The sequence below is a fragment of the Parus major genome, chromosome 18 (genome assembly GCF_001522545.3).
Source record: "Parus major isolate Abel chromosome 18, Parus_major1.1, whole genome shotgun sequence".
In the NCBI taxonomy this organism is placed as follows: domain Eukaryota; kingdom Metazoa; phylum Chordata; class Aves; order Passeriformes; family Paridae; genus Parus; species Parus major.
Window position 1 is genome coordinate 1,086,674 of NC_031786.1, and position 18,532 is coordinate 1,105,205.

Sequence of the window (18,532 nt, forward strand, 5' to 3'; positions counted from 1 at the left end):
GTTTACGACAGGCCGTAAAGCGGCGCTGGGCGGGGGGCGGCTCCCGGGGTCGGTACCGGGGGTCGGTACCGGGAGGGGAGGAACCCCCGCCCCATCAGTGACCCCCTCATCCCGAGAAATGAGAAAAGAGCGAGGCGGTTCTGGCGACAGCGGCTTTATTGAAAGAGAGAAGGGCCGGGTGCGACCCCCGAGGGGGCACAGACCTCCCCGGGCTCACCGTGACCCACGGGGATGGACCCCCCCCCCCAGAAAACTCTGGCTGAGTTCCCCAAGTGATGACCTGGAGCCTCTCAGCTTGAGACCCCCCAAGTGATGTCCCTGCGCCCCCAGTGTGAGCCCCCCAAGCGATGCCGCTGTGCCCCCGGCCTGGCTGAGCCCCCGGTACCGGTACCGGGCGAGGGTCGCTCACTGCGGGGCCCTGCGGGGGCTCTGGGGGACCCCTCCCCGGCGCGGGGGGACTGCAGCGCCCCGGGCCCGGCTCAGCTGCTCCACGGAGGCTTCGAGGTGTGCGAAGCGATCCGAGAGCCGGCCCAGCTGCTCCTTCAGGCCGCGGAAATCCCGGTACAGCTCATCCAGGGCCCCCGACAGCGCCGGGATCCTGCGGGCGCGGCGGCGTGAGGGCAGGGACCCCCAAATACCCCCCCAGGGACCCCCAAATACCCCCCCGGCCCTCACCGGCCGTAGTCGGGCAGCACGCTCTGGTGGTCCGACAGCAGCAGGTTCCTCAGCTGGGATGTGATGGCGAATTTCCAGTTGTCCAGGACCAGCGTCAGGTTGGCGCAGCTCCTCGCCGGGGGTCTCTGGGCTGGAGGGGCCGGGTTGGGACCACGAGCAGCCCCCCAGGAACAAGACCCTCACCCAACCCCTCAGCGGGACCCCTCCGGCCCGGTCAGGCCGCTCCCCGTGGCCGCAGCCCGGTGGGAAGGGGGTCCCGAAGGCCGGGAGTTACCATCTGCTCCATCGTCCCACGCTGCCGGCCGCCGGCCCGGCCTGCCCGCGGAGCCCAGAGCCGCGAGCAGCAGCACGGGGAGCAGCCGGGCCATGGCGGGGCCGTGTCCCCGTGTCCCCAGGGCTGCCGTGTCCCCCAGGGCCGGTGCCACCTCCCCAGTGCCGCGGCCGCTGCCGCTCGCCGGGCTGCGCTCCCCGCTTCTGGCTCCTGCCGCTCCCGCTCCCCCTTTTCCAGGCTGGGGCTGGCAGCGGGCCCGGCCGCACGCGGCTCCGGGGATGATTGCAAACAGACCGCGGACACGAGCCCGGACACACATCCCGGCGGGACCGCGGGGCATCCCAGTCCCGGCTGCTCGCAGGTGACAAAGCACGGTGCTGTGTCCCCCTGTCCCAGCTGGGAACACGGAGCATCCTGAGCTCGTTCTGGCACAGATGGTGGAGGACAGCACATGTGCTGGGGCACAGGCCCCCATTCCCATCGGGAACACAGAGAATCCCAGCCCCACCCGAGGTGACAGAGTGCAGGAGACAGCGGTGGGACACAGGGTCCCCCAGCTTCCACTGGGAACACAGAGTATCCCAGCCCCATCCTGGCCCAGGTGAGGGCATGCAGGAGGCACACACGCTGCGGTGCAGCGTTCCCCCATTCCCGTTAGAAATGTGGAGCATCCCGGGACAGGTGACAGAGTGCAGGAGGCTCCGGTTTGAGGTGCTTTTATTCCACGTTACTTGCAGCCCCCGCGCCTGGTCAGCCCAGCCCAGCCCGGGCGCTCCCAGCGCTGCATCCCCAACCCCAGCACACCCAGGGGAAAAGCAGCCGCAGCCCGGAGCCGGGCCTTGGGATGAAGCCTTTGGAAAACCCCAGCGAGGGGCAGGGGGCTGGGGGTCCCTGCCCCACTGGGATCTGGGCAGTGCTGTCCTGGGGCAGGACAGGCCCTCTGGACCCCTCCCATGAGGGGACACGGGGCAGTGCTGGAACCGGTGCCCCCGGGACTGAACCACAGCCCGTGGAGCCAGGGCTGGGGAGCTCCTGGATGGGCCTGGGGGGCAGAGGCCGTGTGAGAGGAGGGCTGAGCCCCTCCAGCATCCGCCTGCCCCTCTCCCCTACCCAGCAGTGCCCAGGGCAGCCTCAGCTGGGGGCTGAAGGGAGGCTGGAGGGCAGGACCCCCGATCCCCAGCTCTGGCCAGGACACACTCTGGAGGGATGTGGGAAGGCACCAACTGGAGGACTGGCTCCCAGGGCACGATGGAGGCGAGGTGGGTGCCCGAGTTACGTGGCTGCCCTGCAACCTTTCCCTGGGAGCCCAGCCGTGCACAGTGGGGGCACACGGCACCCGGAGGGGACGCCCCTCCCACAGCCCCCACGGGATGCCAAAGCTCACCAAGCAGTGCCAGGCCACGAGCTGGCACGTGCCCACCCCATGCTCGGTGTCCAGGGGTGCCTGTCCTGCTCTGGGAACGTCACAGCCACCTGCCCGTGCCACCGGGGTCGGTCAGCGCCGGAGCTGTCGGGATCCAGGCACTCAGGCAGGGAATGAGAGCAAAGCTGTGGGCAGGGAGATGCCAAAGCCTCCCTCTCCCCTTGGGTAGGAAACGGGCATGGGCAGCTCCCTACACCCGCCAGCTCCCCCAGGGCAGGCTGGCAGCAGCTGAGGGTGGGGCAGGGGCCAGCCCAGGCACGGGCTGAGGAAAGCGTTGGTTGTCCGGGCTGGGAGCCCCCAAAAGGGAGCGAGGAGTAACCGGGGGGCTGGAGCCACCCGTGCCTGGCTCCGCAGCCCAGGCTGGAAGCTGAAGGGAGGAGAGGGAAGGGACAGGCGCCACGCCGGCCGCTCCGGGTGGCTCCGGGCAGGAGCGGGGCTAGGAACGGGGCAGGCTGCACATCTCGCAGTGGTCCGTGCCTGGCTGGTTCATGAAGGTGCAGTGCTGGCAGGGCCACATGGCCGCGGCCACGGCGTGCGACGAGCCCCCCATGGCGCCGTATTCCTGCAGTCCCGGGAGCGGGACACCCACCGTGCCTGCGGGAGAGAGCCCGGGGCAGTGCTGGGATCCCGCTGCACATCCCACCCTGCAGCCCCCTGCTCAGCCCTGCTCCAGGCCAGGCTGGATGGGGCTTGGAGCAAACCGGGTCTGGTGGAACATGGCAGGGGAGTGGGATGAGATTTAAGATCCCTTCCAACCCAATCTATTCCAGGATCCCATGACCAAGAACAGCTTCCTCCCCACGAGCCTCCAGTAGCCTCTGTGGCAGCTTGGGAGCAGCTCCACACAACCCCCAGCCAGCTCTGCCAAGGGACAAGGGACCCCCTCCCTGAGGGACACCCTGTCCCAGGGACCCCCCTCTTACTGCAGAGCTGCTCGATGGTCGCCCACTGCTCCGATTTTTTCCAGGTCTGTGCAAGCTCCTCATTTTTCGTCCTCACGGCTTCCAGCAACAAGCTGATGCTGTCCTGGAAGTCACAGGTGGGAAATGAGCACTGGGGACCCCTCCAGTGCAAGGCAGGGCCCTGAATCTGAGTTGTTCCCCCTTTCCTGACATCCTTGGGGTGCCCCGGTTTATCCCTCTGCTCCCCAGCACTGAGACAGATCCCAACACCCAAAATCTCCTTTCCTCTGCTTCCAGGAGGTATTCCCAACCCCTGCAGGACACTGTCCTGGCACTGTGGACAACTCCCAACTTCCAGAGGTGCAATCCCTCCACGCTGGAGCACTCCAGCCCCCATCCCTGTTCCCATCCTGATCTCCAGCTGCCCACGGTCATCCCGGCAGCCTTGCGCACGCGCAGCCTCCGGCAAACACGGCGCAGCTGGATCTCACTGGGAAGCTGCCGGGCCCCCGGTGCCCAGCCAAGGGCAGCAGAGCTGCACAGCCAGGACCTCGCTGGCCTTGACTTCTGGGGGCTCTGATCTCCTTATTGTTCCCACCAAATTCCTGATTCTGAGATAATTTTTTAAACATTTCCAGCTCTGGGAGCCGCAGCCAAGTTGGCTCTGGGATCATGTGGACAACCACCCCCCGCCCTCAATGCTCCCAGCAGCTCAGGGACTTTGTGTTTAGAGTTTAAAAAAGGTTTTAAAACTCTTTAAACCTTCTCCCAACAGCTTGGTCGGGAAGAGCTGGCACAAGGCCCTGCCCAGGGGGGTGGTGTGGGGACAGGACCCTCCCAGCCTCATTACGTACCCGCAGAGGCATGACCTCGTTTGTGACCAGGAAGAGGAGCAGATGGAAATCAGAAATGATGTCTAGGAAAATGGAGGAAGTATTTTGGGACAGGTATGTGGCCAAACTGTGGAAGTCCTGGGGAGAGGGGACAGTAATGAAGAGAAGTCAATTCCTATTTGGATTCACCAACAGATATTCCTGCCCCTCTGGCTGTTGTCTGCAATGTGCAGGGACTGATTCCCAAAATCAGATCCCTGCCTGGCTGACTGAATCCCAGCTAACAACTTCCAGGAAAAATGAGCTCCTCTTGACCAACCCCAGCACCCACAGGGCTGATCTCAGATCCAAGAGGTGCTGAGGGGGAGCCAGGCAACTCCAGCCTTGTTCCTACAGAAGAGTGTGAAGAGGACAGAGCAGCCCCTTCCTCCCATCCTGTGCCTTGGCCTCTTGCAGCTTTCTGTGCTTAAAGATTCCATCCACTAAGAGAAGGCAGCAGTCTGGGAGCAGGAACAGACCCCAGTCTCAGCAGGTTTGTGCTGTCACCATGGGGCTGGAGCCCCCTGGCCCCTCTGGAGCTGCCTGGCAGGCACAGGGAGCCCTGATGCCACGGTGGATGCGGCAGGAGCTCGGCAGCAGCCGGCACTCAGCATTAGCATGCAGACACTGCTCCGTGCAGGAAGGATCTTGGCAAGCTGAGCTGGGAAGGGGTGACTTGAGGGCAGGAAGGGGTGACTTGAGGGCACAGCTGTCCCTCTGCAGATATCAGTGAGCACGAGGGAGGCACAGCCCATCCCTATGGAACCTGGCTCTGTCAGGAATCACCCCTCACCTGAGTTTCTCCCAGCACATCGCGGTTCTCGATGGGGAATGGATTTTGAGAAATAGAAAAAGTGTAGACTGGATCCTTGGGGAAAGTTGTAGTAATCTGAAGAAAAAAAAATACAAGGAAGAATGATCAGACACCAGTGGGATATAGGAAGCAAGTCCAGATAGCTGAGAACAGCCATGGCTATGATCCCAACTCAGCCAAACAGTGAGGGATCCTGCAGGGATCTCATGGCTTTTAATTTCATTTAAAGTGATATTCCATCACCACACTCCTTGGCTCCTTTTCTAAGGACATGATGGGTTTGGTCCTGACAGATGCCCTGGAGAGCACCTCTCTCTGCACTGGGATACAGCTGTGCCCTGTGCCAGGCAGCTGCTGCTGGAGGGAGGTCCTGGGGGGATCCCCATGCACGTTCCACCCCTCTGTTTTCATCCCAGTGTCACCCCAGGTATCCCAGGAACAGGTGCCTTCACTCCTGCAGGAATTCCCATGCTCTGGCACTGCCTGTGCCAGGGGCAGCTGGACCAGAGAGGCTGCTCCAGGTGGATCTAATGGTTGTTGGCACCATCTCTAACTCCAGCAATATCATCTGGCATCCCAACTATTTGCTTTCTTGCCTTCCACGCTTTAACTTTGTTTCCCAGCCCCCGGGGCTGAGCTGTGCCGTGCCTGGCAGCAGCTCTGCTCTGGCCAAGCTGTGCCAGAGAGCGAATTCCCTCCTCCAAGAAAAGGCATTTCTGGACAACCTGCTGAGTCACTCAAAGGAGATGGATCCCTAATTGCTGCTCTGGAGTTTCCTCATTAGGCAGTGCCCGGGACACGGGTCCATGGGGCTGCTGCTTCCCGGCCATGTGGCTCTGGGCCAGCTCAGAGCCCTGATAAGGCACCAGGCAGTGCTTTCCTGGAAAACAAATGTGTTCCCTGGCACCACACCGACCCCACGGAGCAGGGCAGCCACCTCCCTGCTAGGAATGCCTGGCAGCAGCAGGCACAGGAGGATAATCTGTCTCAGGAATCCCTTCCACTGGGAATTTCAGAGGTGGGTTAGGAGTTTGCTCCACTCTGACCATCTCCTGTGGGAAGCAAACACGTGCAGGGAATACTCACGTCTATGATGAGGTACTCGACCGGGAGCGGGCGAGCCAGCTGGGTGATCTCGTTCCCAAACTTGTCTATGTCCTGAAAGAAAAAGAGCTGCATTATTCCTGAGCGTGGAAGTGGTGTGAAGCCCAAGGGGATTTTAAATGCCATTTAGGCAGCAGCTCCATCTTAAAGGACAGGTCACCTCTGCCTCCTCAGCTGAGGCAAACCTGCCTTTCTGCAAGTCCAGGAGCGCCTCAGCCAACTCTTCACCTGGGAATTGGGAATCCGGGCACTTTCTCATACCCAGACCCTTGGAACCAGCACATCCCACGGCATAAACTTGTTTTGCTTTGCCAGACGAAGGGAACATAAAGTTTAATTAGGCAGACAAACGGCCGGCATATGTTCATTAATCATAACCTGACAATTAGACGTGATTGATGTCAAACACGCCGGGTTCAAACGCCGCTTCAGAAATAAATCCTGGAGAACTGACACTTTTCATTAAAGATTCCATACGAGGGGGTTGTGTTTTCTCCCTAAATCATCACTTAACGTGGCATAAATCATTCATGGAGCCCCACATAAATCATACACCCAGAATTCCCAGGCAGGGACGTTGGACTGGACGTTCCATGGGCTCTCGGTGGTGGGAGCTGGATCTGGAGCTGTCACCCCCAAAGGCTGTGGGTCCTGCTCTTCCCGCGTGGGATGGGAGCAGCATTCCATGGGCTGAGCCAGGGAGCACCATGCAGGGCTGATTCCAGGACTCCCAGCCGTGTTTTCTCCTGGAGAGCACCACTCCAGCACCACTCCCCCGCTCTCCCTGGTGTTTACACAGCTATGGGGAGCAGCAGCCAGCACCATCCCTCTCCCAGTCAGACCTTGTCCCAGCAGGCTCCGGCACGCTGCTCCCCTCCAGGCACAGCCCCCCTTCCCAACCCCCTCCCCAAACACCCCCTGTCCCCAGGAACTGTTCCCTCTGTGAGAAAAAAAAATCTCCCAGTCTTTGAAGCTCCTTTGAAAGGCAATCCCGATAAGGATCTTTGCTCCTCGCACATGACAGGTTGTGGCCTCAGATCTCTCTGGCTCTGACAGGAGCAGGAGGAGCCATGGAGACGTTTTTTGGGAGATCACAGGACCCCAGAGCCAACCTGCTTCTAGATCTCAGTGATACCACAAGAGGCAGGAATCAGATCCAATCAGCTTCCCAAACACAATCCTGCCCTGCATGAAGGGACCTGCAACAACTCACGCATAATTAGCCCATCTGGAATTCATTTTCCAATCTAATTAAGTTCTAATATGCAGAAACATTTTTCCAGCACCTGTTGGCTTTAATCTCCCCCTCTGGGGATTTCCATGTTAAATGCCTGCTTTTTCATGGCATGCTGCTGAGACATCCACAGACTGGAACCTCGCTGCCCTCCAAACTGAGGACACATCCTGATCCTGACAGGACAGTCCCCCCAAACCCCAACATTCCTCTCACACCACCATGATAATTTAATTATGTTCTAAAGGCCTTAATGAACATCAGGTTGGGATTGCTGGGAGAAAGATCCTTATCCTGAGCTTGGCATCACCAGGACCCTCCCATCACCCTGTTATTGCTGCAGCCTGAGACCCCCAAAGCCCAGCTCCAAAGGGAGGGCAGGGAGGGGTTAATGGAGCAACGAGCATTTGGCTTTGGGACAAAAACCCAGCAGCAAGGCCTGGAGGGTCTGGACAATGCATCACCCACCCCAGTGGAGATTGCATCAAGGCTGGGATTAGAGCCTTTCAACCCACTGGAGGCAGGAGCTGCACAGGGATGAGGGTGAACAGGGAAAAGGATGGGAACACAAACACCTCGGCAGGATGGAAAAACTTCTGGGTGGCCTCAGGATTATCCACGGAGGGTGAGGGGAGCAGCCAAGTGAGGAGCCCGGGGAGCTGCCAGCCAGGAGGGAGGCTCGGGATCCACGTCCCAGGACAGCTGTGAGCATCCCACGCCGTCACCATCCCATGCTGTGAGCATCCCACGCCGTTATTCCCGACCTGCTCCCTCTGCTGAAGGCACGGCAGAGCTCGGCAGCCATCTGTCCTTCCCATGTGTGAATAAATCCCAGCTTTGCTCTTCCCTCTGCTGACTTCCAGGAGCTCTCCCGGGCAGTCCTGCCCCTCGCACAGGGAGCGTGGCTGAGGTGCAGGAATGAAGCGACTTCTCCAAGAGCAAGTGACAGGTCAGGGAGAGTTGAAGCCCTTCCCAGGAGATTCCTGCTGAGCTAATCCAGCATCCTCCTCCCCGGAGCAGCCGGGACATTTAAGGCTAAGGCGGCTCACGGGCTGGTGGGAGGGCAGCCAGGGAAGTCCTTCCCCGTCAGTGAACGCTCCCCGCAGCCTGGCTCTCCCTGGGAAGAGGATTCCTGATGCCACGGCAGGACAGCCTGCCTCAGAGCTCCTGCTGGGCTCTAATAAAAGCAGGGCCCTGGCTCGGGGCTGTCCCAGGGAGGGATGGGACACTGTCACTGGTGCCAGGCCAGGGCTCAGCCCCAGGAGAGCTCAGAGCACAGACTCGAGGGCAAAGGGCTCTTGCACAACGCTTGTAAAGGGGTTATATCTTACACCATCCCAAAGAAACTCTGGGGGAATGCTAAACCATCCCAAAGAACCTCTGGAGGCACATTAAACCACCCTAAAGGAACTCTGGGGGGATGTTAAGGCAGCTGGAAGATGCAATTCACTGCAAGGATGACGATGACATCGTGTTTGCGCTGAGCTGTCACAAATACCTGTGATAAGAGACAAAGCCAGCCAGCCCCCAAATCCAATTATCCAGGAGTTTTAAAGCGTCTGTAAAACATCAGGAATCTCTTTCCACAGCTGATGAAGTTAATGGTGGAGCAGTTCAGAGTTCCTGGGCCAGTGGACTGGCAGGAGGTGACAGCAGGGATGGGGTGCAGCAGCCCCAGGGAGGGATCCCCCAGCTGCACCCTGAGCACTCCCTCAGTGTTGAATACCAACCCAAAGTACATTCTCAGTGGAATCCAAACCAATCCAGCTGTTTTCTAAAACCAGATGGACAGGGGAGGCTGCTCAAGGACAGAAGACAGAATGGAAAATCATGTGGGATATTCAGCCTCATCCAGCTCAGAAATGTGATGAAGTGGCCGTTGCAACATCATCATCTTCACTCAGAGGGTCTTTATCCCACCCTGTGTCTGCACATCATGGACTTCCCGAGCTTCCTGAGCTCTGTGTGCTGAGCTGGCCAAGCAGCACGTGCTGGTTATGCCCCGTTCCAGCTGGAACCAGCGCTGAGCCCTGATGCTTCCCAGACACCCCTGGAGGCCGGGAGGAATCCGTTCTTCCTCCTGCCTCATCTTACCTGGGGAGACACCTCAGAACTCGTTCTCACAGTCCCCAAACCCCTGGGGTTCCCCACTGGAGCAGAGCTCTCCCTTCCTGAGCCAGGACAGCAACGGCTGCCTGTCCAAAGCCAACTCCATGGGGGTGGCTCCTTGGAGCAGCAGGCGAGAGGCCAACATAAAAGGAACAGTAAAGAAATACAGAAACCACCCAGCTGCAGGCTCAGGAAAACCACAGGACAATTCCAGTGCCATCAGCTTTCCCATTTCCATGGAAGAAAAGCAGCCCCTTTTCCCATTCCCAAGCTGGAGGTGAATCTACCACGCTGCCCTCGGACAGATCCGAGTTCCACGGATCCTGCCTCACATCTGGCTGTTCTATAAATACATCCACACTCCACAAACATCAGACCTCCTGGTCCTCATCCAATTATAATTAATTTGTAGAGCTCCTTTCATCCTAAAGGGCTTTTCAGATGAATACTTGGATATTGTATGGGAATGCACATGGACTTTTCTCTGCACAGTCCCACAGAGAACATCAACTACTCCAAAGTGCAGCTTTCTCCCCAGAACTGCCTGGGGGGCCAGCACAGAGGGGAGCCCCACATCACAAGCTGGGGACAAAGGGACAGCAAGGTACTGGACCCCAAAGCCACCAGATTCCAGCTCCTCCTGGAGTTCACCGGGGCTCAGACACGGCTGCTGTCACCATCCCAGGATGAGGTAGTGTCTCTGATCTCCAGCCTTGCACATTTAATGGGACCCCAAAGGTTTCCCAGGCCAGGAGTGACTAAGCTTTCCACAGATTTAAGAACATTCAAAAATAATTGAGGGATCCTAGAGCCAAAGCCATTGAAGGCTGAGGGAGAATCCCACCTGGCAGGACCATCCTCACTCTGTGGAAAGGGCAGTTAGGGAGAGAAGCTCTAAAACATGAAATCAGCTGCAGCCCGACCCAGTGAATCAGTGGATGATGGAAATTTCCACGGAAGGCTGGAGCCATCCGTTCCCATTTTGTTTATCTCCCTGCTTCAGATTAGAGATGGGAGTGAAGCCCTTCTGGGAACACCCACCGGCTTCCTGCTGCTCCCAGCACCCCGGGTGGGCCACATGTGGGCCACAGACCTGCGGGACCTCCTGCGAGGCTGCCCGAGTGTGGCACAGCCTGGGCTGCTCGGGGCTCAGGGATCAGCCATGCCAGGAGATGATTTCATCCTCCTCCTCACGTTCAGGGCCAGCCTTTGCACACCCGGCTCCGCTGGATTGTAATCGGCCCCGGTTATCAGCTCCTAGGAGGAAGCTGCGTGCTCCAGAGAGAGCAGGGTTCCATCTGCTCTCCCTCTCCAGCGCTGGAATCAGCCCAGAGGTGTTCCTTGTTTCCAGGTGGGGTCAGGGAAAGCAGTCTGGCACTAAGGGGTGGAAACCATGGAGGCTCACAGGGAAACCAGCACTTCCCAATCCCCTGCTCAGGGCATGCAGAACGCCCTGACCAGCTCCATTCCCGCTGCTGGAGCACAATCCCCTCATTTCTCCCAAACAAAGGCAGCTTTCCTCACCCCATGCTCCTTAAAGGACAGCTTTACCACAGGCAGCAGGAGCAGACAGGACAGGAAGGAGATAACTAACGGGGTGATGGATGGCTAATTAGCCAGTGAGCAGTGCCATTAATTAACTCCCTGCTCGTGGGGCACCGGGAGCCCTGGGCTGGAGGGGCAGCGCTATCAGCATCCGCAGGGAGCCTGATCCAGAGTTCCCAGCTCGGCCATACAAGCACAGGAGGGGCTGAAAGGCTCCAGGAACAACTGGCAAGAGAATAATGACATTCCATGCATCAGCAACAACCCCAAAGTGCAGCAGGCAGGGACAGCAGTGACACCTCATGTCCTGCCAAGACCCCTCCTGCAGAGCTGCCTCCAGCTCTGGGCTGCTCAGCACTGGAAGGACGTGGAGCTGCTGGAGTGAGCCCAGAGGAGGGGGAATTCATCCGGAGATATTTGCTTGGAGAAGTCTCCAGGGTGACCTGAGAGTCCTTTCCAGTGCCTACAGGGGCTCCAAGAAACCTGGAGAGGGACTTCGGGCAAGGGATGGAGTGCCAGGACAGGAGAATGACTCCCACTGCCAGAGGGCAGGGTTAGATGGGATATTGGGAAGAAATTTTTCCCTGTGAGGGAGGACAGGCCCTGGCACAGGTGCCCAGAGAAGCTGTGGCTGCCCCTGGATCCCTGGAAGTGCCCAAGGCCAGGCTGGATGGGGCTGGGAGCAGCCTGGGATAGCAGAAGGTGTCCCTGTCCATAGCAGCAGTGGATTGGGATGAGCTTCAAGGCCCCTCCCAACCCAACCCATTCCACAACTCTATGAAATCGAGGATTTTGGACATGCTCCGGGTGCACATTCCTCCTGCTGCTCCTCAGGATCAGGGGCACATCCTGGAGCTGGCCAGGCCCTCAGCCCTCACCTTGTAGAAGACATCAGGCACGTACTGCTCGCTGCTGGACTCCTTGGCGTAGCCCAGCTCCGGCGCGTCCCGGCAGGGCAGCAGGCACTCGTCCCGCACCAGGGCCATGCACTGGTTTGAAACCTGGTACCCCTCAAAGTGCACCTGGTTGTCAGGACCACCTGCAGGAGGAGGAGAGGATGGTTAAAGATCCCAGGATCACCGAGGTTGGGAAGCAGCTCCAAGATGGATCTGTGACCGATACACGCATTGTCACCCAGGTCAAGATCCCTGGACACCTCCAGGGATGGGGACTCCATCTCACAACCCTTCCCATGGAGAAATTCTTCCTGAAAATCCTGCACAGGTGTGATTTCCCTGGTGTAACTCCAACAGGAATGGCTGGAAAAGCTGCACTAAGGTTAGACTTGATGAATTTGGAGTTCTTCTCCAACCTTAACAATTCCAAGACTCCCTGATTACACACAAGGCTAACAGTGATGAACACTGAGATGAAGCTGCTGGTGCTGCTGCATGATAAGAATTTTAGGAGAAAATTCCCTCTAAACTCCACATTTTTGTAGCCACACACATTTCCACAACTATCCCAAGAGCACAGAGCCCAGGGAACAGCAGGAATGCTCTGCCAGGAGCTCCAAGGAGGAGGAGCTGCCCTTTTGGGGGGTCTGACAGCATCACCCTGCAGGTATCTCCTCCTGTTCCAAACAAAACCCAGGCACGCAGCTCCTGTGGCCCCATTTCACTCCCAGGGATCCCTGAGCTGCAGATCAGGTCATGCCAAGCCTGAACAGCGTTTCCTCAGCCTGTACTGGATGGTTTGCTGGAAATCTGACATGGAAAGAGGGAATTAAGAGCCTGGCTCACGGAAGGATCACATGCTTGGCACTTCCATTTGGATAATGTAAGCAACATCAGGTCATGTGTCACTGGAATACAACTGGAAAGAGGGGAGGGAGGCAGATGGGAGGAAAACGTTACTATTTCCAAAGCTAGGAATTCAGGAGGGAATGGGAATTAATCTGTGTGGAGGACTTAAAGGCAAAGTTGATGCAAACTCTCCAAATACATTTCTGCAGCGCAAAAAGAGGGACTCAAGTGTTTAAACAGAACCTGCTGGGCTGATGGAACAGAGGAGAATGAAATTATCTGGAACAGCAAAGAGGAGATATTCCTTTTCTACCCTTTGATCTGTAACCTCAATCACTCACTGCTCCAGAACAAACACTCCCAGAAATTAAACATAGACCAGGACGGGAGAAGGCCTGAACAGTGTGTTTGCACAGTAAAACACGTTGTTTAAAAAAACAAAATTAAATAAATATATATATATAAAAAGAGAGATACAGATCTATATTTAATGAGAGATGGATGTGTTTAGCAGTCTGGAATGTACAGGCATGGGCCTGTTAACTAAAAAAAGAGCTTTTTCACTGAAAAAAAAGGCCCTGGGAACCCTTACAAAGCCAGGCTCAGGGCAGGCAATGTCCCATCCCACTTTCACTTTTCACTCTGGATGTTATTTAGAAGTCATGAGGGTTCTTCCATTGTGTTAAACAGAGCCAGAACCAGCGATTCCGCTCCAGGGAAGGTTTAAATGAAGACATGTGTCATCCCATGGAGAAGAACAGAGTGAACTGGGAACACTCCAGCTCTCCCAGCACATGCCAGTGTCCCCCCTCCCAGCCCAGCCCATCTATGGTGCCTCTGGAGACTCCCTGAAAACGGCTAACACCAGAGGCTTTAACCATAACCACTTTGCAGGAGCTTCTGTTTTACTCAGCCAAAAAATGTTTCCAAACATTATTTTTTTTTTCCCGACAGATTTTTTTTTTTCCCCTGTCAGGTTTCCCTGACAGCGACATGAGGGTGGGTAAAGATCCCTCCTGAAGGAGGAACTAATCCATAACTCTTGGAGTGTTTTGGTTCTGCAGTGCTGCTTCCAGGCAACAGAATTTGGAGCTTAAGGATTTGAAACAAAAAGTGAGCAACAGTTGTTGTTGCCCTGGCTGCAGGCAGAGAGTGATTTCTGGGTCAGAGAGGTGGGGCTGAGCCTCAAATAAGTCTCTTTAAACAGCTGTAGAGTAAAAACCAGGCAAATAAATAGTGAGTGAGTAATTGTAGAGAGGCTAAAACAAAGAATGGAGAAGTATTTTAATTGATAAAGCAAACCCCTTGTTAGATAGGACAGATGGGGAGCAGGACTGTGATTTTTGGCATGTTCTTCTACTAACAAGAGGTAATTCAGGTGAAGCCCAGATGGCTGAGGCCAGTTTGTACCTGTAGCCACAACTGTGACAAACTTGGATCCAAAGTGCCCGTCGGGAGAGAGGCGACAGATGTTGGGCTGCTGGTTCTGGAAGTTGCCAGCTGTGATGCACTCCTCTGCACTCAGGAAATACGTGTCCTGGGGGGAGAGCACGGACTCCAATCAGCCAAAGGACAAGGTGATGTAGCCCAGACCTATTTATCCCTGGGCTGCAGCCAAGGAAAACGACCAACACCCCAGGAAAACACGCTTTCGTGGAAAGCTCTGTGGAGCCCGGGACAAGAATGTGACCTGCCAGCTCCCCAGCCCTGGGCTGGCTCTGGACTGTCCCACCTCGAGTCCCACCCACCTCTACACACCTTTTTTTTTGAAAAGTCAAGTTTCACTTTCCAAATATGGATATCACTGGGTTTACAAGGACAGGAAGCTGAGGAGGTCCAAGTTTGAGCCACGTATGTGTCATAAAGCCCAGCCCATGGGAACATCCTCTGAGTCACTCTGCCTCACTGGGTTTCTCCCTCATATCCCACTCCACTCCCTGGAGCTTTCTTAGCCCTAAAAAGGGAAGGGATTGGGATTTTGGGAAGGAATTCTTCCCTGTGAGCAGGGTGAGGCCCCAGCACAGGGTGCCCAGAGAAGCTGTGGTGCCCTGGGATCCCTGGAAGTGTCCAAGGCTGGGTTGGACAGGGCTTGGAGCAGCCTGGAACAGTGGAAATGTCCCTGCCCATGGTGGCACTGGATGGGCTTTAAAAAGTCTCTTCCCACCCAAACTATTCCACGATTCCATGAGCACCATCTCCTCAAAGCAGGGGTGTGAAGGGCTCCCCCTGCTTCCCACACACTTCAATCCCTAACATTTCCAAGGGTTCCAGCTCCTTCTCCTTCAGGAGTGCCTGGAAAACCCCACCTGCCAAGAATTCCAGTGGCACCTGCAGCCCTGGCTCAGCTCTGTGCCTGGCACAGGAGCTGGAATTCGTTGGGAATTGGCTGGGTCACACCTGGATCTCACCTTGTTCCTGCTGTATCGAACGGTCCCTTTCCGTGTGTCTTCCGAGACCAGGTCAGTAAATATCCAGCCAACCTACACAGGGGGATGGAGAACATTGCTTTAAGGAAAAAAAGGACCAAAAAAAGAGAAGCAAAGAGGAAACCAGAAGAGCTCAGACATTTTCTGCTCACAGGACACAATGTTCTTGGCTCCCCTCAGCCCTGTGCACACTGCCTGCAGGGAATGGCTCTCCCAGCTGTGCAGGGCTCCTTGGAATCCCATTTCCAGGAGCAGCAGCATGCCAGCTGGCCAGCCAGGGCACCTGCAGCATTAGGTTTCACTATGGAATATGTTTTCATGGAAAGATCTGGAGGCTGCAAGAGGCCTCTGTGGCACCACCCCCAGCACTTCCTACGGGGGGTGTGGAGTGGGATCTGTGGGTGACAGAGCAGCTCCTGTGGCCCCAGTCTGAAGCTCTCACACAATCCCAGTTTGAACCTTGCATGCACTGGTTAAAGGAAGGCTCATACTGGAGTGTGATTCATTCCAAACTGGAGTGGGACCATTGCTGCTTTTTGTGGTACAAACACACCTCGGAGTGAACCCCTTCACACACGTGTGATGTGTGTCCAAACACTTTGGGATCGATCCTTCCACACACCTTGGGATGACCCCTCTCCACCCAGGAGCCAATCCCAGCTCCCACAGCATTAACCCTTCCATGGCAGAAGCGATCCCAACTCCCCCAGAGCCCAGGCAGACCAAACCCTGCACCCAGCACTTGGTGACGAGTGAAATCCCATGGATTAAAAATATCTGATGGGAGAACGTGGAAATAAATAACACACAGAGAAGTTTTGCTCCAGCCTCTGGCGAGGGGTGGGATCTTATCTGGGAGAACAAAGCCCTCCCCAGATGTTTACAGTCTGCACTGAGCCTTCTCCCAGGCGGGTTTTCTCCAGCAAGTCAAATCTTGTTTGTGTACATCCCATTCCTGGCATTCCCACCATACCAACGCTGCTCCCAAACCGGAAAACATCAGTGCAGGTTGGAGGGCTGTCAGGAAATCAGGGAATCCTGATGGGATCCCTGCAGGCTGGAACTGAGGGGGACCTGCACCCCTAACCCCACACACCACTGACTCCCTGCAGCACCAAGGAGGGGAAGACAACCCAAGGGCAGCCCCTGCTCCTGGAAACGGAGCACAGAGGCAACTCCAGCTCCATCTGGGCCAAATTAGCACTTGCCAGGGAGATGCTCCCAGGAATGGCTCCTGTTGGAGTGGAAAGAAAGGGAAGATGGAGTTTGTGCTGTTTTGCCCCTGCTACTGCAGCCCCACAGCCCTGCAAGGGGCCTGTGCTCAGGAAAACCCTCTGGATTTGGGTTTCAGACCTAAAAATGTAACAGCTGCTGACACTTTAGCGAGATTTGGTAACCTAGAGGGTCTTGGATAGCCCCATGGAGCTGGAGAGAATTTGTAAACACTTCCCTGCCGCACACAGACACGTGAGGTCCGACACATCCTGACCTTTCTCAGGCCGAGCTTTGCCGCGATCTCATCCACAACCTCGGCTTTGGGATCCTCCAGGATCTCCAGGCTGTTCTGGGTGCCAATCTGCAGCAAAGAGACACTGGTTAGTGACACAGAACTGGGGAAAAACCACTACAGCCACTGTGGGCAGTGAGGCAGAGGGTGGGAGCAGAGCTCTGGGCTTCCCCTCAGGCATCACCACAGACTGGTGTCCCCCCACAGATCTCCCTGTGCCACTCTGCTCTCAAGCCACGCTCCCAAGGATCCGTTTGTTCCTTTCCCACTGACAATCTGCTGGATTTCACTTGGCAGAAACCACGAGGAGGAAGGAAATCCATTCAGAGCACTCAGCTGAGGAGTGGTGCCGTGCCCCACCTAGTGGGGATTCCAGCTGCTCCAGCCAAATCCATCCTCAGCCTCTCCATCATTTCATCTTCAGATCATTTAGACTTCATTCTATCTAATTAAGCTGCTTCAGTTTTCCCAGAGAGATGGTAAGGAACTGAAGCAAGGGCTGCAACTGTTCTTTCCTAGCACACAATCTGCTGGAAAGCCAGGAATCAAGGAATCACTGTTACAAGTCACCCTGGATTTAAATCAACTGAGGGTAAAAACCAACAAAAAGCAAAAATGGGGATGAAAATTCTTTCTGTGGCTGCAAAAGATGGTGATGTTAAGGACATAAATCATGTCCTCTTTTCCTCAGGCTGGTTTTCCTTGGGAAGATGCAGCTGGAATTACCAAACTAAAAAAGTGTTTGTGTGTTCCCTGATTCTGAGCCAGCGCTAAGTGCCCTGGGTCTCACCTTTTCTCAGGACAATTTTCCTTGTGGACCCACAGCTGCAAATATTGTGTGAGTTTTTCCAAACTTTAAAGGTGTTTGTGTGTGTCCCCCAGTTCTGAGTGTCCCCTGGGAGCCCCGGGTCTCACCTGGGGGGGTTCATAGATGGCTGGAAATATTGTGTGAGTTTTTCCAAACTTTAAAGGTGTTTGTGTGTGTCCCCCAGTTCTGAGTGTCCCCTGGGAGCCCTGGGTCTCACCTGGGGGGGTTCATAGATGGCCGCCACCTCCGCCCGGATTCCCAGCGGGATGTCTTTGTGCTCCGTGTACCGGCCGTACAGATACCCCAGATGTTGGTTCCCTGTCTTCCTCCAGAAGTCTAGGAAGCGATCTGCAATTGTGTGGTTCTCAAACATGATGTTGTCAACATGCCTGTATTTCTGTTTGACAAAGTTCAAGCGTCAGGCCGTCCTCCGCTGGCTCCGGTCCCTTCCCAGGACACGCACCACCCTCCGGAGCTGGATCCTGCACAGCAGGGCTGGGGGAGCCTGGGGGTCCCTCCCTCTTCCCTCTGCTCAGCTCCCACCCCTCAGCACTGCTCCCTGCTCAGCCTGGAGCGTGGGAGGTGCTGAGCACCCCCAGCACCTCGGGGGCTTGGCTGGGACCTTCGCCCCAAGAGCCTCTGCAGGGAAAAGGACACTGAAATTTAGGAGGAAAGAAGCAGAACCTGAGTGGCCTTTTGGATCCCAGGAGGAAAACCAGCAGGATTAATCACCAGCACTCATCACCAGTGCTGCCAGCTCAGTCCTCACGCTGGGAGGAAATTCTGACCCAGGACATTTTGGAGCTCATTTTGCTCCAAAGAAGACCTGGGCAGGATTGCCCTGACACCTGGAGGCTTTGTGCTCCTAGCTGGCTTTTCTGGAAGTCACCTTTCCCAAACTAAAGCCAGGTCCCCTGGCAGGTGCCCCAGCTCCTCTCACCTGTCGGTTGAGGGTGATGGCGCTGGGCTGGCACTTGGTGCAGATCCCCTCGGGCCAGGGAGGGTGTCCCTCACACCCTGACTTGATCTTACAGCTGATGTTCTCCAGGGCTACAAACTTCCCTCTGGGAGAGAGGAAAAGGGGAAGAGAAATAGAG

General features: G+C 56.4%; 2 protein-coding genes across 3 annotated transcripts in view; both read right to left on the reverse strand.

Moving 5' to 3' along the window:
* Nucleotides 1–141: 141 nt before the first annotated feature.
* Nucleotides 142–1,622, reverse strand: LOC107212557. Its single transcript, XM_015645990.2, has 3 exons — nucleotides 950–1,622; nucleotides 676–805; nucleotides 142–598 (listed from the first exon to the last, which is right to left on the reverse strand). Exons 1-3 carry the CDS (start codon nucleotides 1,593–1,595, stop codon nucleotides 406–408), a joined length of 969 nt encoding a protein of 322 aa, XP_015501476.1. The 5' UTR covers nucleotides 1,596–1,622; the 3' UTR covers nucleotides 142–405.
* A 24-nt stretch (nucleotides 1,623–1,646) lies between these two features.
* The window catches only part of NPLOC4 (NPL4 homolog, ubiquitin recognition factor), a 25,602-nt gene continuing 8,716 nt past the window's right edge, over nucleotides 1,647–18,532 (reverse strand). For both annotated transcript variants that reach the window (XM_033518667.1, XM_015645989.3), the window contains exons 7-17: nucleotides 18,376–18,499; nucleotides 17,653–17,832; nucleotides 16,610–16,696; nucleotides 15,103–15,174; nucleotides 14,105–14,231; nucleotides 11,828–11,988; nucleotides 6,044–6,115; nucleotides 4,937–5,032; nucleotides 4,126–4,242; nucleotides 3,293–3,395; nucleotides 1,647–2,963 (exon numbers count right to left, since the gene is read on the reverse strand). In XM_033518667.1, coding sequence (XP_033374558.1) covers nucleotides 2,806–2,963; nucleotides 3,293–3,395; nucleotides 4,126–4,242; nucleotides 4,937–5,032; nucleotides 6,044–6,115; nucleotides 11,828–11,988; nucleotides 14,105–14,231; nucleotides 15,103–15,174; nucleotides 16,610–16,696; nucleotides 17,653–17,832; nucleotides 18,376–18,499 — 1,297 coding nt within the window. In that variant the 3' untranslated portion in view covers nucleotides 1,647–2,805. The remainder of the gene's footprint in view (nucleotides 2,964–3,292; nucleotides 3,396–4,125; nucleotides 4,243–4,936; nucleotides 5,033–6,043; nucleotides 6,116–11,827; nucleotides 11,989–14,104; nucleotides 14,232–15,102; nucleotides 15,175–16,609; nucleotides 16,697–17,652; nucleotides 17,833–18,375; nucleotides 18,500–18,532) is intronic.

Bases quoted from the DNA above. Each gene is read 5' to 3' on its own strand.
- LOC107212557 (XM_015645990.2), bottom strand. From the start codon at position 1,595: ATGGGGGAACGCTGCACCGCAGCGTGTGTGCCTCCTGCATGCCCTCAC. The intron at 806-949 runs GTAACTCCCGGC...CGGCCCCTCCAG, and splicing joins GTGGGACGATGGAGCAGATG to CCCAGAGACCCCCGGCGAGG. The intron at 599-675 runs GTGAGGGCCGGG...CCGCGCCCGCAG, and splicing joins GTGCTGCCCGACTACGGCCG to GATCCCGGCGCTGTCGGGGG.